Source organism: Melanostigma gelatinosum (assembly GCF_949748355.1).
Source record: "Melanostigma gelatinosum genome assembly, chromosome: 2".
Classification (NCBI taxonomy): domain Eukaryota; kingdom Metazoa; phylum Chordata; class Actinopteri; order Perciformes; family Zoarcidae; genus Melanostigma; species Melanostigma gelatinosum.
In genome coordinates, this window is record NC_136635.1 from 14,367,040 (window position 1) to 14,383,342 (window position 16,303).

General features: G+C 41.6%; 1 protein-coding gene across 1 annotated transcript in view; it reads left to right on the top strand.

Moving 5' to 3' along the window:
- zfhx3b (zinc finger homeobox 3b) overlaps positions 1-15,953 on the top strand; it is a 137,928-nt gene extending 121,975 nt beyond the window's left edge. Inside the window, exons 9-11 of the mRNA XM_079289598.1 lie at positions 1,324-1,447; positions 2,019-7,568; positions 9,300-15,953. Coding sequence (XP_079145724.1) covers positions 1,324-1,447; positions 2,019-7,568; positions 9,300-11,038 — 7,413 coding nt within the window. The 3' untranslated portion in view covers positions 11,039-15,953. The remainder of the gene's footprint in view (positions 1-1,323; positions 1,448-2,018; positions 7,569-9,299) is intronic.
- Positions 15,954-16,303: the final 350 nt, after the last annotated feature.

Here is a 16,303-nt window from a genome sequence, read left to right on the forward strand (position 1 = left end):
TCCAGTTTCAGCCGATGATTATTGTTCAATAGGGAACGTTAATGAATGATTTTAATGAATTATCAAGTGTTTGGGGTGAAAAAAGGTTATCAGAAGGAGACATATGAAGAAAGTTAGGGGAGAGCAGCAAGAATAAACAGAGGTTGCTGTCGTTCACACATGATTGACTCCAACCTTTTGAGAGCAGGGAGTACCTGGGTTTTTCTCTGTACTTTTTCAATCAATAATTATTCATCCTTGAAATATTTGAATTAGCAAAGTAAAAAGAAAGATACTCTCCCCAAATTTTAAGTGCAAACCTTATTATCATCAACGGAATTGTTTTTCTTTTGATACTACCGTTTTATTAAGGAGCACACACTTAGCAATTATTTTTTTTATTTGGCATTTATAACTGTAATAGAGTTAAGATGGTTGGACTTAGTTTACCTACTTTTGTCCTTTATTACAGTGGTCATTTTTCAAGAGTTTTTTCATGAGTCTTATTTTATTAGTCCCTCTCATAAATCTTTTAGCTGGCTGAGATATTGTATGACATGAGGTCCATCAGCCTAATTGCGGCAGCAGAAATAGGCGCAAGCTAAAGCACAGGACTGTGAAACTTAACATTGACATCCATAAGTGACGTACGCTCACGCTCTTTCAGCTCTCTGATTTGTCTAACCCCCTGTATCCACACTGGTCATAAAATACTCCCTGCTTCTTACTGATGTCCACGTTTATTATTGTCCTCTCATGGAACACCGTGAAAACTAGAAGACACAAAATAGCTTCATGTACAAACAACAAAGAAACAAATACTGTGTGTCTCATGACCTACAACAAGTATAACAGTACTTTAATGAGTTAACTTTAATAAGCTTTACCGTGTTCGCCTGGTAGACCAGCAGTAGAATAACAGGCGGGAAAGACATAGTTCGCTGTTTTCACCCGCCATTTCTCGTCTTTCTGAGCTCCGCTTAACTTCGGGGTTAATGGTCATGTTACAACAACAAAAGCTGGTCTATCATCATCATCAGTAAAACAAGGGCAAAACGGTTACAAGTTTAACACAAGGTACCCAAAATTACAGTAAACATAACATGTATTATAATTGCAGAAATAAACTGATAATACAAATCGCGTAAATCAACTTCCGGTGTTGTCATAGCAACGTTTATACGCCTGTCAGCGTCACCTACACCCCCTTCTTGGTAACTGCATTGTGTATCCTCTTGTTTGTGTCTGTAGTTTTCCTGCAATCATTTAAACTAGAATATTAAACTACATCATCACTCAGTGGGATTATTCACACTGGAATTTCTTTGTGCTTTGTTTTTCCAGGTAACAGCATCTGAAGTACTGCCAGCAAGCATGTTCATACCTGTACCTAGTCCAGACAGAGAGTCCCAGAGCACCCCTCATGCTACAGCCAACTCTAATTCCGAAGATACAAAGAAGCAAACTGGTTGGTATCTGACTCTTAGAGATGTGGGGGTCACTTTAGAGTAGTAGTAGTAGTAGTAGTCGTAGTAGAGTAGTCGAAATCCATAAATCAATTACAGTAATAATCTACGCTTTCTGTAATGACCATAGTATCACCATATGGGAAGTCATGACTGAGTGTACAGTAAAGGAGATTGAACTACATAATATCCCTTTACAATTATGCATACACTGGTGCAACACTAAGTCAGTTTTACTACATAGACTGAAAATAAAAAAGCATTATTCAGCTATTTTAGTGTTTTACTAAATAATTGTGTTGGTTATGGTTTCATTACATTTTAGACAGACAGTGTAATGAAAGACAATGCACTTTTTTCATGCTAAAACCTTCATTTACAACAAGACAATATTAACGATGGTTGGTATTCATGCACTTTGTAATAAGTCATTGTCCTTTAACTTTTTACACCTTCCCAAGAGTGCCCACACAATGAGTGCTTTATTGTCCTTTCTTTACTGTGGAAAAATTAAACATTGCAAATGTAGGCACTTAATATATTGCTGTCTTCTTTTGGTTTATTTATTCACAGCTGCATCAGATGCTGACCCAGAGAAGGGAGTGCCAATCGCTACAGAAATAGCTGAAGCTCGCAAGTCACCTCTGGAAGATCAACAGTCGGAGAGGGATGATGCCACAGGATTCTTGTGCTGGAAGAAAGGCTGTAATCAAGTGTTTAAATCCTCCAATTCCCTCCAGATGCACTTCAATGAAGTTCACAACAAAAGGCCCCAGTTGCCGGTTTCGGATCGCCATGTCTACAAGTACCGCTGTAACCAATGCAGCCTGGCCTTCAAGACTGTGGAGAAGCTACAGCTCCATTCACAGTACCATGTGATAAGAGCAGCCACCATGTGCTGCCTCTGCCAGCGAAGCTTCAGAACACTACAGGCCTTGAAGAAACATTTAGAATCCAGCCACCTGGAGTTGAGTGAAGCTGATATCCAGCAGCTTTATGGGGGCTTATTGATGAATGGTGACATAATGGTAATGGCTGACCCATCCCTTGGTGAGGAGCATGGAAGTCTGGGAGAAGATGACAAGGAGGGAGATGAAAGTGACCCAGAGGAAAAACAAAGCCCAACAGGCAGTGACTCTGGTTCACTACAGGAGGATTGTGGATCTGAACCTAAACGTGCTTTGCCATTCAGAAAAGGCCCCAACTTTACCATGGAGAAATTCTTGGATCCATCTCGTCCTTTCAAGTGCACTGTATGCAAAGAGTCTTTTACACAGAAGAACATTCTTCTGGTTCACTATAACTCTGTCTCCCACCTGCACAAGGTGAAGAGGGCTCTTCAGGAGTCCACTACTGGCCAGCCTGAGCCTACCAGCAGCCCTGACAACAAGCCATTCAAGTGCAGCACTTGCAATGTGGCATACAGCCAGAGTTCTACTCTGGAGATCCACATGCGCTCTGTTCTACACCAGACCAAAGCTAGGGCAGCCAAACTTGAAGCAGCAGGAGGAATCCCTAGCTCTGCAAGTTCTACTGGTTTAAGTGGCGGCGGGTCCAGCATCAGCACTTCAACATCTAGTCCAAGCCCAGCCAGCAACTCAACTACTAGCTCTACAAACCACAGTTCTTCTGGGCCTCAAACAGCTCAGAGTATTCATGGAGGAAACCATATGAGCCAGACTCACAGTATTGAAAGCATGGGAAATTCTTCAGTGAGCTGCCATTCCTCACCATCTGAGAACCATGAAGCAAAAAAGTCCAAATATTCCGAGATGTTGTCTGCTAGGGGGCAACAACAACAACAACAACAGCTTCAGCTTCAGCAACAACAGCAATTGGCTCAGGCTCAAGCCCAAGCTCAAGCCCAGCTTCAGCAAGAGCTTCAACAGCAGGCTGCTCTTTTGCAATCACAGCTATTCAACCCAGCACTTCTGCAGCACTTCCCAATGACAACGGATGCACTTCTCCCCCTGCAACAGCAGCAGTTGCTATTCCCTTTCTACATCCCTGGAGCAGAATTTCAGCTGAACCCGGAGATCAACATCAGTGCCTCAGCACTTGGCCTTGCAGGATCATCCACCTCCTCACTGCTGGAAGATCTAAAGAACTCGGCCCAGCAGGCCCAGCAGAGTTGCTTGCAGCAGCAATTGATGCATCACCACCTTCAGCAGCAACATCAACAACATCAACAGCAGCAGCAGCAGCAACAACAACAGCAGCAGCAACAGCAGCAGCAGGCTCACTCACAGGCTCAGGGGCAGATGGCACTGCTGCAGCAGAGTGCATCTCTTCTCCAGCAGGCTGAAAAAAAGCAGAGACAGACCTCCTCTCAGAATGAGAAAGACAGAGAACTACAAAGAGAGAAGGGAAAAAGTGAAAGAAATGAGGAATATCTTAACAAAGATTCTACAGACAGTAAGCCAAGAGAAAAGAAGGACATTCAGCACATTTCAATAAACATAAACCATGATACTGGCTTGCCTCCACCAAGAATTGCTTCAGATGCTCGAGGAAATGCAACCAAAGCCCTGCTGGAAAATTTTGGGTTTGAGTTAGTAATTCAGTACAATGAAAACAAACAGAAAGCTCAGAAAAAGACAGCTGGAACTACAGGATCAAGTGGTCCAGGTGGGATAACAAGAATGGTTGACCCCATTGAGGGATTAGAGAAACTGGAATGTGAAGCCTGTGGGAAGCTGTTTTCAAACACACTGATTCTAAAGAGTCACCAAGAGCATATCCACCAGGCTTTCTTTCCATTTCGATCCCTGGAGAGATTTGCCAAGGAATACAGAGAACAATATGATAAACTCTATCCACTGAGACCCCCTACACCAGAGGCTGCTCCTGCTCCTCCACAGCCTCCTCCTCCACCTCCACCTCCTCCACCCCAAAGAGCTCCCACACCAAATATTCCTGTCTCTGCTGCCTCAGTCACACCTCCAACAGTATCTACCCCACAACCGCAAGTTCAAATGGCACAAATTCCCATACCAATGGATTTTTCCCTCTTCTCGCCGCTCATGATGCAGACCATGTCTCTCCAGTCCATGCAGCCTCAGCTACAATGTATTGACCCAAACATGGCATCAGACCTGGCCCAACTCTATCAACAACAGCTTACTCCAGCCATGCTACAGCAGCAACAGAACAAGAGGCCACGGACACGCATCACAGATGACCAGCTTAGAGTGCTGCGACAGTACTTTGATATCAACAATTCGCCAAATGAGGATCAGATTAAAGAGATGGCAGACAAGTCAGGGCTACCACAAAAAGTCATAAAGCACTGGTTCAGAAACACCCTTTTTAAAGAGCGACAGCGCAACAAAGACTCGCCCTACAATTTCAATAATCCACCAACAACAACTTTAGAGGACACAAAAATTGACTCAAAACCTCCTTCCCCTGAACTTCAGAAACAAGAATACTATGGAAGTAAGAGGTCATCCAGGACCAGATTTACTGACTATCAGCTAAGAGTGCTACAAGACTTCTTTGACGCCAATGCTTATCCAAAAGACGATGAATTTGAACAGCTCTCCAACCTACTGGGCCTCCCCACTCGTGTTATTGTTGTGTGGTTCCAAAATGCTCGCCAGAAGGCAAGGAAAAATTATGAAAACCAGGGTGAGGGGGCAAAAGAAGGTGAAAGACGAGAATTGTCAAATGATCGCTATATCCGCACCTCAAATCTGAACTACCAGTGCAAGAAATGCAGTCTGGTTTTCCAGCGTATATTTGATCTAATAAAACACCAAAAGAAGCTGTGTTACAAAGATGAAGATGAGGATGGACAGTATGACAGCCAAAATGAGGATTCACTGGATTATCCCAATGACTGTTATACTCCCTCTGGGTCTTCCTGTCACACCCCAATGCCCTCCTCTTCAAGTCTTTGCCCACTTCCACCCTCCACTTCTGCATTCTCACACCTCCCATCCACTGAGAAAGAGGAGGCATCACCAGCATCCACCTCAAACCTCTATGATGAGAAACCCAAGCAGTTACCAGCTATTTCTGCTGATATACAAGAAACTCAAACATCTATTAAGCAGGAAGTTGTGCATCAACCCCAGTCTGAGCCACAACACCATAGATCCCAAAGAGAAGAGAAGATGCAAGCTATTTCCAAGCCCATCAAACATTCATCTCCTTCCTTCTCTCAGCAACAACAGGAGTGTGGTCCCTCAGCCTCTCAGACAAGCCAGGCCTCATCACAAAGCCCTCATGTGAGCCTCAATGCACACCTGTCCTCTGCCACACAACAACTTGCACAGCAGATGATCCAGTATCAGTGTGAGCAATGCAAGATTGGCTTTCCCTCCTTTGAGCATTGGCAGGAACACCAGCAATTACACTTTCTTTCTGTGCAAAATCAATTCATCCACCCTCAATTCCTAGACCATCCAATTGATATGTCTTTCATGCTATTTGATCCCAACAATCCTCTATTGGCAAGTCAACTACTCTCTGGGGCAATGCCGCAGATTCCCAGCAGCTCTGCCACCTCTCCATCCACCCCCACCTCCACAATGAACTCACTGAAGCGGAAGTTGGAGGAGAAAGCTGGCACAAGTCCAGGAGAGAACGACAGCACAAATAGCGGGGAAGAACCACAAAGAGACAAGCGGCTCAGAACCACCATCACACCTGAGCAGCTAGAGATCCTTTATCAGAAGTATTTGTTAGATTCAAATCCTACACGTAAAATGCTTGACCACATTGCTCATGAGGTGGGATTAAAAAAGAGAGTAGTGCAAGTCTGGTTCCAAAATACCAGAGCTAGAGAGAGAAAAGGTCAGTTTAGAGCAGTAGGGCCAGCTCAAGCTCATCGCAGGTGCCCTTTTTGTCGAGCTCTTTTTAAAGCAAAAACTGCCCTTGAGGCACACATTCGCTCTCGTCATTGGCATGAAGCCAAACGTGCTGGATATAATTTAGCTCTTGCTGGGATGTTACCTGATCAGGAGGGTATGCAAATAAAAATAGATGCTCTAGATACATCAAGCTACTCCCAAATGGCCCCAACAAACAGTGATGGGCAAAGCTCCTCGATGTCACCAGTGAACAAAATCATGGATTTGTCTCCCAGGGCTCTACTGAGCCCTTCATCCATTAAAGTTGAAGGACTGGAAGATTTTGAGAGTGCAACCATGTCCTCCGTGAACCTCAGCTTTGATCACAGCAAACTGGATAATGACGACTGCTCTTCTGTGAATACAGCCATCACTGACACAACCACAGGTGATGAGGCCACTGCTGATAATGACAGTGCTGATGCAAAGCACAGCCAAAATAGCGGTGATTACCTATCTAAGTCTGGGGGCATAGCCCCCATTCTTGAAACTGATGACCAGATGTCCTCTGGGCTAGTAAGCCCTGCAACAAGCTATTATGCTAAGGACTATGACAATGAACATATAATTGAACACAGTGAGACATCCAGCATGGCAGATCCCTGCTCACCAAGTCCCGGCGCCTCAGGTACCAGGAGCATCGACAGCGGCGATCGACCTGGCCAAAAGCGCTTCCGAACCCAGATGAGTAACCTCCAGCTGAAGCTCTTGAAATCCTGTTTTAACAACTACAGGACTCCCACTATGCTGGAATGTGAGGTACTTGGCAATGACATTGGACTTCCAAAGAGAGTGGTTCAGGTGTGGTTTCAAAATGCTCGTGCCAAGGAGAAAAAGGCAAAGCTCAACATGGCCAAGCACTTCGGAATAACTCACACATCTTACGAAGGCCCAAAGACTGAATGCACTTTGTGTGGTGTTAAGTACAGTGCTCGCCTCTCTATTCGTGATCACATTTTCTCCCAACAACACATCTCAAAGGTGAAAGATACCATTGGCAGCCAGATCGATAAGGAAAAAGAATACTTTGACCCAGCCACTGTCCGCCAACTTATGGCCCAGCAAGAGATGGACCGCATTAAGAAGGCAAATGAAGTTTTAGGACTGGCGCAGCAGCAGGCCATGCAGCAGCAGGGTTTGTTTGATAACCCTGCAATGCAGGCTCTCAATCTCCAGTCAGCTTATCAAAGTCTGCAAGGCATCCCACCTGTCCTTTTGCCAGGGGTTTGCAGCCCCTCTCTTTCCAGCTTTAACTCATCTAATTCAGGTATGTATCCATTTGGTTTCTACACTTTTTAAAAGCTAAAACTTGAGGTGCATAGTTGCAAATGTATTTTATAACTGAAATGTGACTTACTAACCAACTACAGCAGGGGTGTCAAACTTATCTCCACTCTGGGCCACATCAGCATCACGGTCGGCCTCAAAGGGCCGGTTGTAACTGTAAGACTGTATAACTAACTTCTCCCTAACATATTGTTAAATAACTCTCTCTGCATTTGATTATTGTTTATTCAAGTGTAAAAATATTGTACATGCAGTTATATAACTGAAAAATTATATTTAAACACATTTCTGTTATTATAACATAAATCATTTTAATTGAGGGTTAAGAAACCCACATGACTCTATCAAAGATCTATTAAAGAAAATAACAAAGACAAATATCAAACATAAGTTATTCCATTAACTTTGTTCAAAGCTGTTTGTGTCACCTCTCTGCATCACTAATGTTCTTCCATGTCATCGTTCTGTGCATGGCAGCTACATCCAAGAGCTCCTCACTGAGAGTCAGGTCTGATAAACATGGATAGATGATGTATCCGTGTTATCTGTGCTTTCATCAACAGCTAATTAAAAACACAAGTACCTGCTCGTCTCTTAGCTGCTGTGTTGTTAGATTGCTGCTAGTTCATGAACTCGGTCTGCGATGGTGTTTCTTCACAAACTGACATTTGTAAAAGTCTGTATCTGGTCGGAGCTCTGCTCACATACCTTTAGCATGCACTGGGCTGTAGCTGTGTAAATATATTCTGCTGTGATTGCAGTCTGCCTTTTAATTCTTGGACAGTTTGATGTTTTTCTTGGAGGCTAAATTTAGCTCCGTGTTTGGTGTCAAAATGCCGACGTGAATTGTATCCTCCATCACCGACACTGCCTCATAACACAGAAGACAGACACGTTGTTCTCCTTGAAGCACAAACATGTATTCACTTTCCCATCTTTCATTACATTTTCTTCCCTCTGCATCAATTTTTCTCTTCGTGGACATTTTGGGATTATTTGTCGATCTTTTTCAATCGTTGGAAAACCGCTTTTCGGGCTGTTGCCTCTCCTGTCCACCTGTTGTGATAGTTTTAATGTCGGTACACAGACAACATGCTATCTCATAATTTCAACTTTCTATCTCATAATTTCGAACATGGGGATACTTTTATTTTCAAGTCTAACTTTTAATTATTTTTCCAAAAAAAAAAAAAAAATTATATATATTTTTTTCTTTGCTTGCGGCTTCGCGGGCCACATTAAATGACGTGGCGGGCCGCATTCGGCCCGCGGGCCTTGAGTTTGACACATGTGAACTACAGTAATCATGTATTACACTTACATATAAAACCTAGCAGTAACAGTAGAACACAATACTTCTCATCAATCAATCAGTCTGTCACATGTACTCATTTACACTGGCACACATACTGTAGAATGTGTATCATAATGTTATGGCCTTTTCCCATTTTTGACAGCTCTAAGTAGAGAATCCCTTTAAATGTCAACACTGCTAGACCCACTAATGTCACAACTGAGTGAACAAATAGCTCACTCTGACTGACTTCAGCTTTGGGAAGATTACATAAGCGTATTATCATTTGATTTTCATTTACCTCTTCTGTGTATATTACTTTACTTATCTTATATTGTTGATTTTTCTTTCAAAATGAATTGTGCAATCATCAAAGAAAAAACTGATACATTTTTGTCTGTATTTGAAAATTTCCAGCTTTAACTCCTCCAAATCCTTCAAACCTCCTGACCATGCCTGGTGCCAGTGTTCCCTCACCTAGCCTCCCCACATCCGGATTACCCAACAAGCCCCCCTCTTCATCGTCTGTTGCCGCGTCCAGCCCAGCCCAGACCAACACATCTGCTTCCCACTCAAGTCCCACCTCCACATCCAACTCCACTTTCTCAACCACCCAGTCGGGCTCCCAGCCTGAGCCTCCCAAAGAACGTGATGCTGAGAGAGTAAGAGAGAAGGAGAAGTCCAAGGAAAAGACAGAGAAGCCCTCAACCCTATCGTCAACTGGAAGCACCCCTGCCCCTTCCACTTCTGCTGCCAGCGCCAAGAAGGAGAAACCAGAGACAGCTGTACCTGCCACCTCTATGCCCACACCTGGCATGGAGTATGTGGTAGACCCTGCCCAGCTTCAGGCGCTGCAGGCAGCTTTGGCATCAGACCCTACAGCTCTCCTCACAAACCAGTTCCTGCCCTACTTCATGCCTGGCTTTTCCCCATATTACTCCCCACAGATCCCCGGGGCTCTCCAAGGGGGCTACTTGCAACCTATGTATGGTATGGAAAGTCTCTTCCCCTACAACCCAGCATTGTCACAAGCACTGATGGGCCTGTCTCCAGGGTCCCTGCTGCAGCATTACCAGCAATATCAGCAGAGCTTGCAGGAGGCACTACAACAGCAGCAGCAGCAGCTTCAGCAGATCCAGCAACCCAAGAGGAGCCAAACTCCAGTTCCCTCTCAACCCTTGGGGAATCGCAAAGAATCTGCCAAAGATCCAGTGAAAACAGAGCAGCAAAAGGGCAAACCCCATAGGGAACCCTCCAATTCCTCCTCCTCTTCCTCCTCCTCTCATAATAAAGTACCCTCTGAGCAGAAAGAGATGGATGGCAAAGCTGTGGACCCCCATCTAGACCAGTACATCATCCCCAAGGTGCAGTGTAAACTGGCATGCCGCAAGTGTCAAACAGTTTTCACCAAGGAAGAATCGGCTATAAACCACCTTAAATCTAACTGTTTTTTCGGTCAGTCTGTGGCAAACCTGCAAGAGATGTTGCTGCGTGTCCCTGGTGGCGTAGGTGCAGGGGCTGGAAGTCTCTATGACTGCCTGGCCTGTGACACTACGTTGGATGGGGAGAAAGCACTCAGTCAACACCTGGAATCGGCATTGCACAAACACAGAACAATCAAGCGATCAGCCAGAAATGCCAAAGAGCACGCTACTAGTTTATTACCTCACTCTTCAGCTTGCCTCCCCAATCCTAACACCGCATCTACCTCGCAGTCTGCCACTCATCCCATCAGCAGCCCTCCACCCCCGCCAACAACATCAGCCACCATGCCATCCTCTGCTGTCTCCTCTTCCCTGTGCTCCTCCTCTACTACCCCACTCAACACCACAGCTGCCGGCAAACCATGGCCCCAGGCCCCTTTCTCCAGAGCTTTAGCTGGGAAGCCCAATGCCAGTCCCTCCTCTTCTTCCTCCGTTTTTCCTCCAATGTCCTCACCTTCAACGGTTACCTCAAGTTCATTGAGCACCTCAGGAGTTCAGACCTCGATACCAACAGACGTCTTTACCGACGAGTCTGACTCTGACAGCAGTCAGAAGTCAGCAGACAGGCTTAGCAGGACGGCGGAGGAGCCGCAGCAGCCTGGTTTTGTCAAAGACAGTAGTAGTTGTAGTAGTAATCTTGCTAGTGTAGGAACAGACTCCATCAGATTGTAAAAGAGCTTTCAGTGATGGACAATATTTAAAAAAGACAAAAAAAGACAAAAAAAAATCACAAATGGAAAAAACATAAAAAGCAGCAATGTTAAAAATACATTAAAAGTATACAAACCAATTTCAGAAAAAGATGTGTAAAGACTAACTGCAATTCCAAAGCTTGTAACCAAAAATTTAAATGTTCGTGGATTGTTTTCCCATATCAACATGCTGGTTTTTGTTTTTTGTTTTTGTTTTGTTTTACTCAACTGAAATACATGCATATTAATATATGAGAATAGAAAAGATCGCCGCAGTTATGTTTTGGGTACGGTAATAGTCGAGGAGTGCTGTACTGTATGGCAATGGACTGCCTCAAAGTTGACAAATGGCCCAAGAACCCTTTTGAGGAAAAACGAGTCAACAAGCTGTCCCTTTGTTTTGTAATAATTTCTACTTAATAGCACAGTCACAAAAAGCCAGTATGTACTGTATGGGAGAATAGTCTATCAGTTTTCTTGCTATTTAAGCATTCAGATACCAATGGCTTGTCAAGTAAAAGAATAATGTAATGTCTATTTTATTCTCAGGTCAACAGCTCACGGAGGGTTTTTTTTCTGTTACAGAACTATGTGTTTTACACCTTTGTTTCCAACAGGAGATAAGCAGTCTTTTTCTTTCATAACTTCATTTAATAACAGACTGTTTCAAGTTTAATGAAACTTTAATATGGCATTGTTTCTGGGCATTCAAAAAGGGCAAATGATTTGCTGATTTTAACATTGGAAATCCTTTTAAAGAGGTGAAATCGCAATCCCATTATACCCAGACAAGGAGAGCAATGCAGACATAATAACGGGCGATGAAAAGAATTTTGGTTAAAAGAAACAACCTTCTGTATTTATGATAGATATGAACATTTTTGGTGTTAAGTAGATTGTTGCATTGGAAATGAATTTAAACAGTATGGTAGGTTGAAAAAAACTTTGTGTACATTTAGCTTTTGTATTGTCCAACTTTAAGACGCTTCATTTGATGTTGTCTTGGTCATTCCGATAGACTAGATTATGGACAGGTAATTTATCTCAACTTTGTTTCTGTCTTATTCTCAACTTCTTGGGAAACATTCACCCAAATGCCCCTCCTGACAAGGCAGGATCCTCTTTTAGAATTATTTAAATTTTATGGTTTGGTAGGTATTGTGCTAACCAAAACAAAAAAGATCCTGGGTGAAATATTGAAAGTTTTTAATTTTATTTAATTTTGTGTTACCTTTGTGCACTTATCACTGTCTGACTCCTATTTCTCACTCAACTTGTTCCTCTCTTCGCACTTATTTTTTCTCTGCTCTCCTGTGTTTGTAGATATGTACACTACAAAGCAGGTCTCTTGTTCTTCATGTAGTGTGGCTACAGTCTTTATTTTCATTTTGACATTTTTGTTGTCATAACTGAAAATGAAAAAAGAACACTAATAATAATTCTCACGCTTTAAGACAAAAAGAAAATCCAAAGACTAAACACTTTTCACCATTGGTGCATAAATATGAGAAAAGAGGCTTCTTTATACTTGAGAATTTGTTGCTGTTTTTAGAGAAAGAAAACAAAGTTTTAAAAGATAAAGGAGTACGCATCAGAGTTGCCGTTTTTGCTTCTTTGCAAGCAAACAGGTGGCTTTTTTACGTAAATACCAAAAACCAAAAAGGGCCCTTGTCCTTGCATTGTGGAGTAGCACCGTTACAGAGCCATTGCAGTTTGTAAGATAGAGGTTATTAATCTTTGTTTTACTTTTTTTGTCACATTCAAATGTCCATTTTTTAAAGAAAATGTATAAGGTCTGGTCTTCAAGGACAGTCGTTTTGCTGCTAATGTAGAATTTTGAAAGAAAAAAAAGTACTAGATGCATGCTCATTTTGCTTTTGGCTAAGCTTTAACTAAAACAAACAATAAACCAATTTCTTGCCTGTGCAACACCTTTTTTTTTCTTTCTTGTTGCAAAAACGGAACTTTGAAGACTGTGAATATATGTTCCAAAGGACATTTTGCCGATTTTGTTTTTGAACAGACCAATGTTTAAAGCCAATGATCTATAACGTTTGTAAAGAACAGTGCATTCCAAATATCACAATGGATTTTTCTTAAGCAAGGACTGATCCTTTTTCATTTAATTGTCACAATATATTTTTTTTCTTATTTTTTAAAGTGACTGTAAACAGTTGTGTACATTTTTGCATCATTGGTTGCTGAACAACGTGACCTCCATATGTCATTTTATGCTGGCATGGAACATTGCTGAAAATCCCTCCATCCAGTCAAGGTTGTTGCTCACTTGCAAGTAATAGTGGTTACCAAAAAATGTATATATTACATCTGGTACTGATGCGTCTCATAGGTTTAGCAACATTTATGCCAGTCAACATACAACTAGTCTCAGAAGGAAATGATGGCTGTTTTGCTGCGGTGTCGATGCGCCCTTCCTGGAAAATCCACCAGTGACTTGTCCCATGTGTCTACAGGGTGCCACTTCCACTAATACATTACAGGTTTTTAAGGGATATCTTCATTCCAAAGCATTATTTCTGGAAAAAGTAGGAGATTTTTTGAAGATGTCCCTTGATTTCAAATAGTAAGGATGCTTTCATGTCCAAAGAAGTCACCCACTTAATTTTATTGCAATGGAAATGGATGTGCATAGGTACCTCCACCCTCTCAATGATGATTCAATGAACTAAAACTTTTATTTTTTAAACCAAAACGAAGACATATTTAAATTTTTGAAACTAGTTTTTGGCCACGATTGTATAGTATCAATATATTCGCCCAATGAGTACAAGGCACAATCTCAGAAGTGTGTTTTCAGTGCTTCGTCTTGCAGAGCAATGTTATTTGGTGTTAATACTACAGCATGATGTTGAAAGTCAGGAAAATCGGTCTGCAAGCTTGCGGCTTCTCTAAAGTCCAGTTCCCTGAAATACTGTTCAAATGTACTTTATTTTGGAAAGTTCTTAAGTTGTACAGTTTTCTCAATTTTGTTCGCTTTATTTTAATTTTCAGACAATGTCAGACATGTATTGTTATTTTCCTATAAGTATTTGTATTGTAGTTTCTGTATATTACTTATTATCATAAATTAACACTAGCTTTAATTTGAATTGCTGAAATTAAGAATCAAAAACAAAAAATATGACCTGGCCACTTTATGGTGTGATAATGTTCTTTATATTCATTGTCTCCTTGATACTGTTTGCTCTCTTATTTCCAAAGTGTAATCTTTTGGGCTCTTATGTGGAAGACAAAGTTGAGGTCTCGACATCAGATTCTGCCAGCATGGACTGTGTGAGTTTGTATGTGTGTGTGTGTGGGTGTGTGTGTGTGTGTATCATTAGAGAGCCAGCATCCATTCAATATTTTCTTGTTTGCCTTTTTGTTTTTTTTAGATGTTACACACCAAAACAAACTGAACCACAAAACTGGATTATGAATAACTGAAATTTAGAAAATCCAATTTTAAAGATAAGGATCCGAAACGATACCGAAGCACTGAGCAGTTTTTACTTTGATTGAATTTATGAATGTGGCCAAAGCTTTATGCAGTTAAAACAAAAACAAAAAAAGTTCCAATTTGTGCCCCAGACAAGTGTACATTTTATTGGGGGACAAAACGCTATTGTGGGTAATTGGATCCACTGACTTACATTGGGATACTTGATTTTAATGGACATTTACAAAGAAAGAGATAAAAACAAGGTTTTGCTGTAGAGGTCATCTTTTTCCCACTGTGAAAACAAACGTGTACCTGTATACAGTTATAGATATATTTAAAACAAGACATCAACTTTTTTCTTTGTTTTTGAGATGAAGAAGGAATGAAACGAGAAAAAAAGGACTCTGGGAAGCTTTTGAGATCCCATTAGGAGGACATGAGAGGCTGCGGGCACACCAAAACTGGGCATGGGAGCCAAAGGCAGGCTCAAAACAGCTTTAAAACCACCTCCTTATTTGATTACTGACAACTCTGTAATGGGAATGGACTCTGGAACCAATGGACATGTGTGACACTGAGAGGAAAGTCCTTAGATGAAACTGAACTTAAGTGGCTCCAGCTGCCTCTTTCTCTTTCTGTCTGTCTCTTTCGTTCTCCAGTTCTGCCTCTGCTTCTGCTCTTTGATGGACATTTTCCAAATTTCAGGACAGGATGGACAGACACGCTTGCTTCATTTCTCCCAGTTCATGTTGCTACCCGTTTCATTTCCTTGTGCTTGTCTCTGGTTGACAAGTTAAGCTCTCCAGTCAAATGGCGGCTCACCCCTCTCTCTGTTGATTATATAATCTAAAAAGTGAAATTAATAACAGAGAGAGGGGACGGGTTCTCAAAGCTGTCATTCTTGAAGAGGCAGTTACACTAAAAAAGCGTATTAACCAAAATTAACAACCAAACTAACAACCAAACAACCATTTGCTCCAACTTCAAAGATGAACTGTTACTTGGAGCTCTCTGTTCCTTTTGTGACGTCTGGTGCCACGATGTTTTTTTATGCTTTTTCGTTTTTCTTTGTTTCCTTGAATTACTCCTCCTTCGAGCCTCATAAGCATGGCTCTGTGGCTCCAGGCAGCCCATCCGAGGGTAGAAAAAAACAGCCTTGCAATGTACAAAAAAGAGCAAGTTAAACCAAAAATGTTGTTCTTGATGTCTTTTCTATACTGTAGTCTTGTTAGCTTTTTTGTTACTGTAATTATATGATGAAGATTTCCAAACTGTACCAAATTACATGGAAACTAACATACCTACAACCACATGGAACTTCAGACTTTTAAAGAAACTTTTGTCACAAAACCTTGTTGTCCTAGTTAAGTTGATTGTAGATGGTAATTGAATATACTCCTTTGAAAATATTTCATCAAGTATGTTTCTTGCTCATTGTGATACATTAAAAAAGTATGAGCATAAATTGCACTGGTGTGGATTCATCTTTGAGTGTTTTGGGATTTGACCGCATGAAAATGACTCCTGAGAACTCTGAGAATTGAAGAAAAACAATTTCATATTTCTCTTGGGCACTGAACAAATGTGCGAAATGGACTGAAAAGTGTTGACCATTTGTATTACAGATATGTTCATATATCGTTAAAGACCTATCGATCAATTTTACAATTATTAGTTCTTTCCTTGAGTATTTAATCATAACAGTAAACAAATTAAGGCTGAAAGGACCACTAATAATGCATTTACAAGGAATCGCATCAGAAAACAGAAGATGCAACAAAAATCATTTTCAGTGTAGACTAC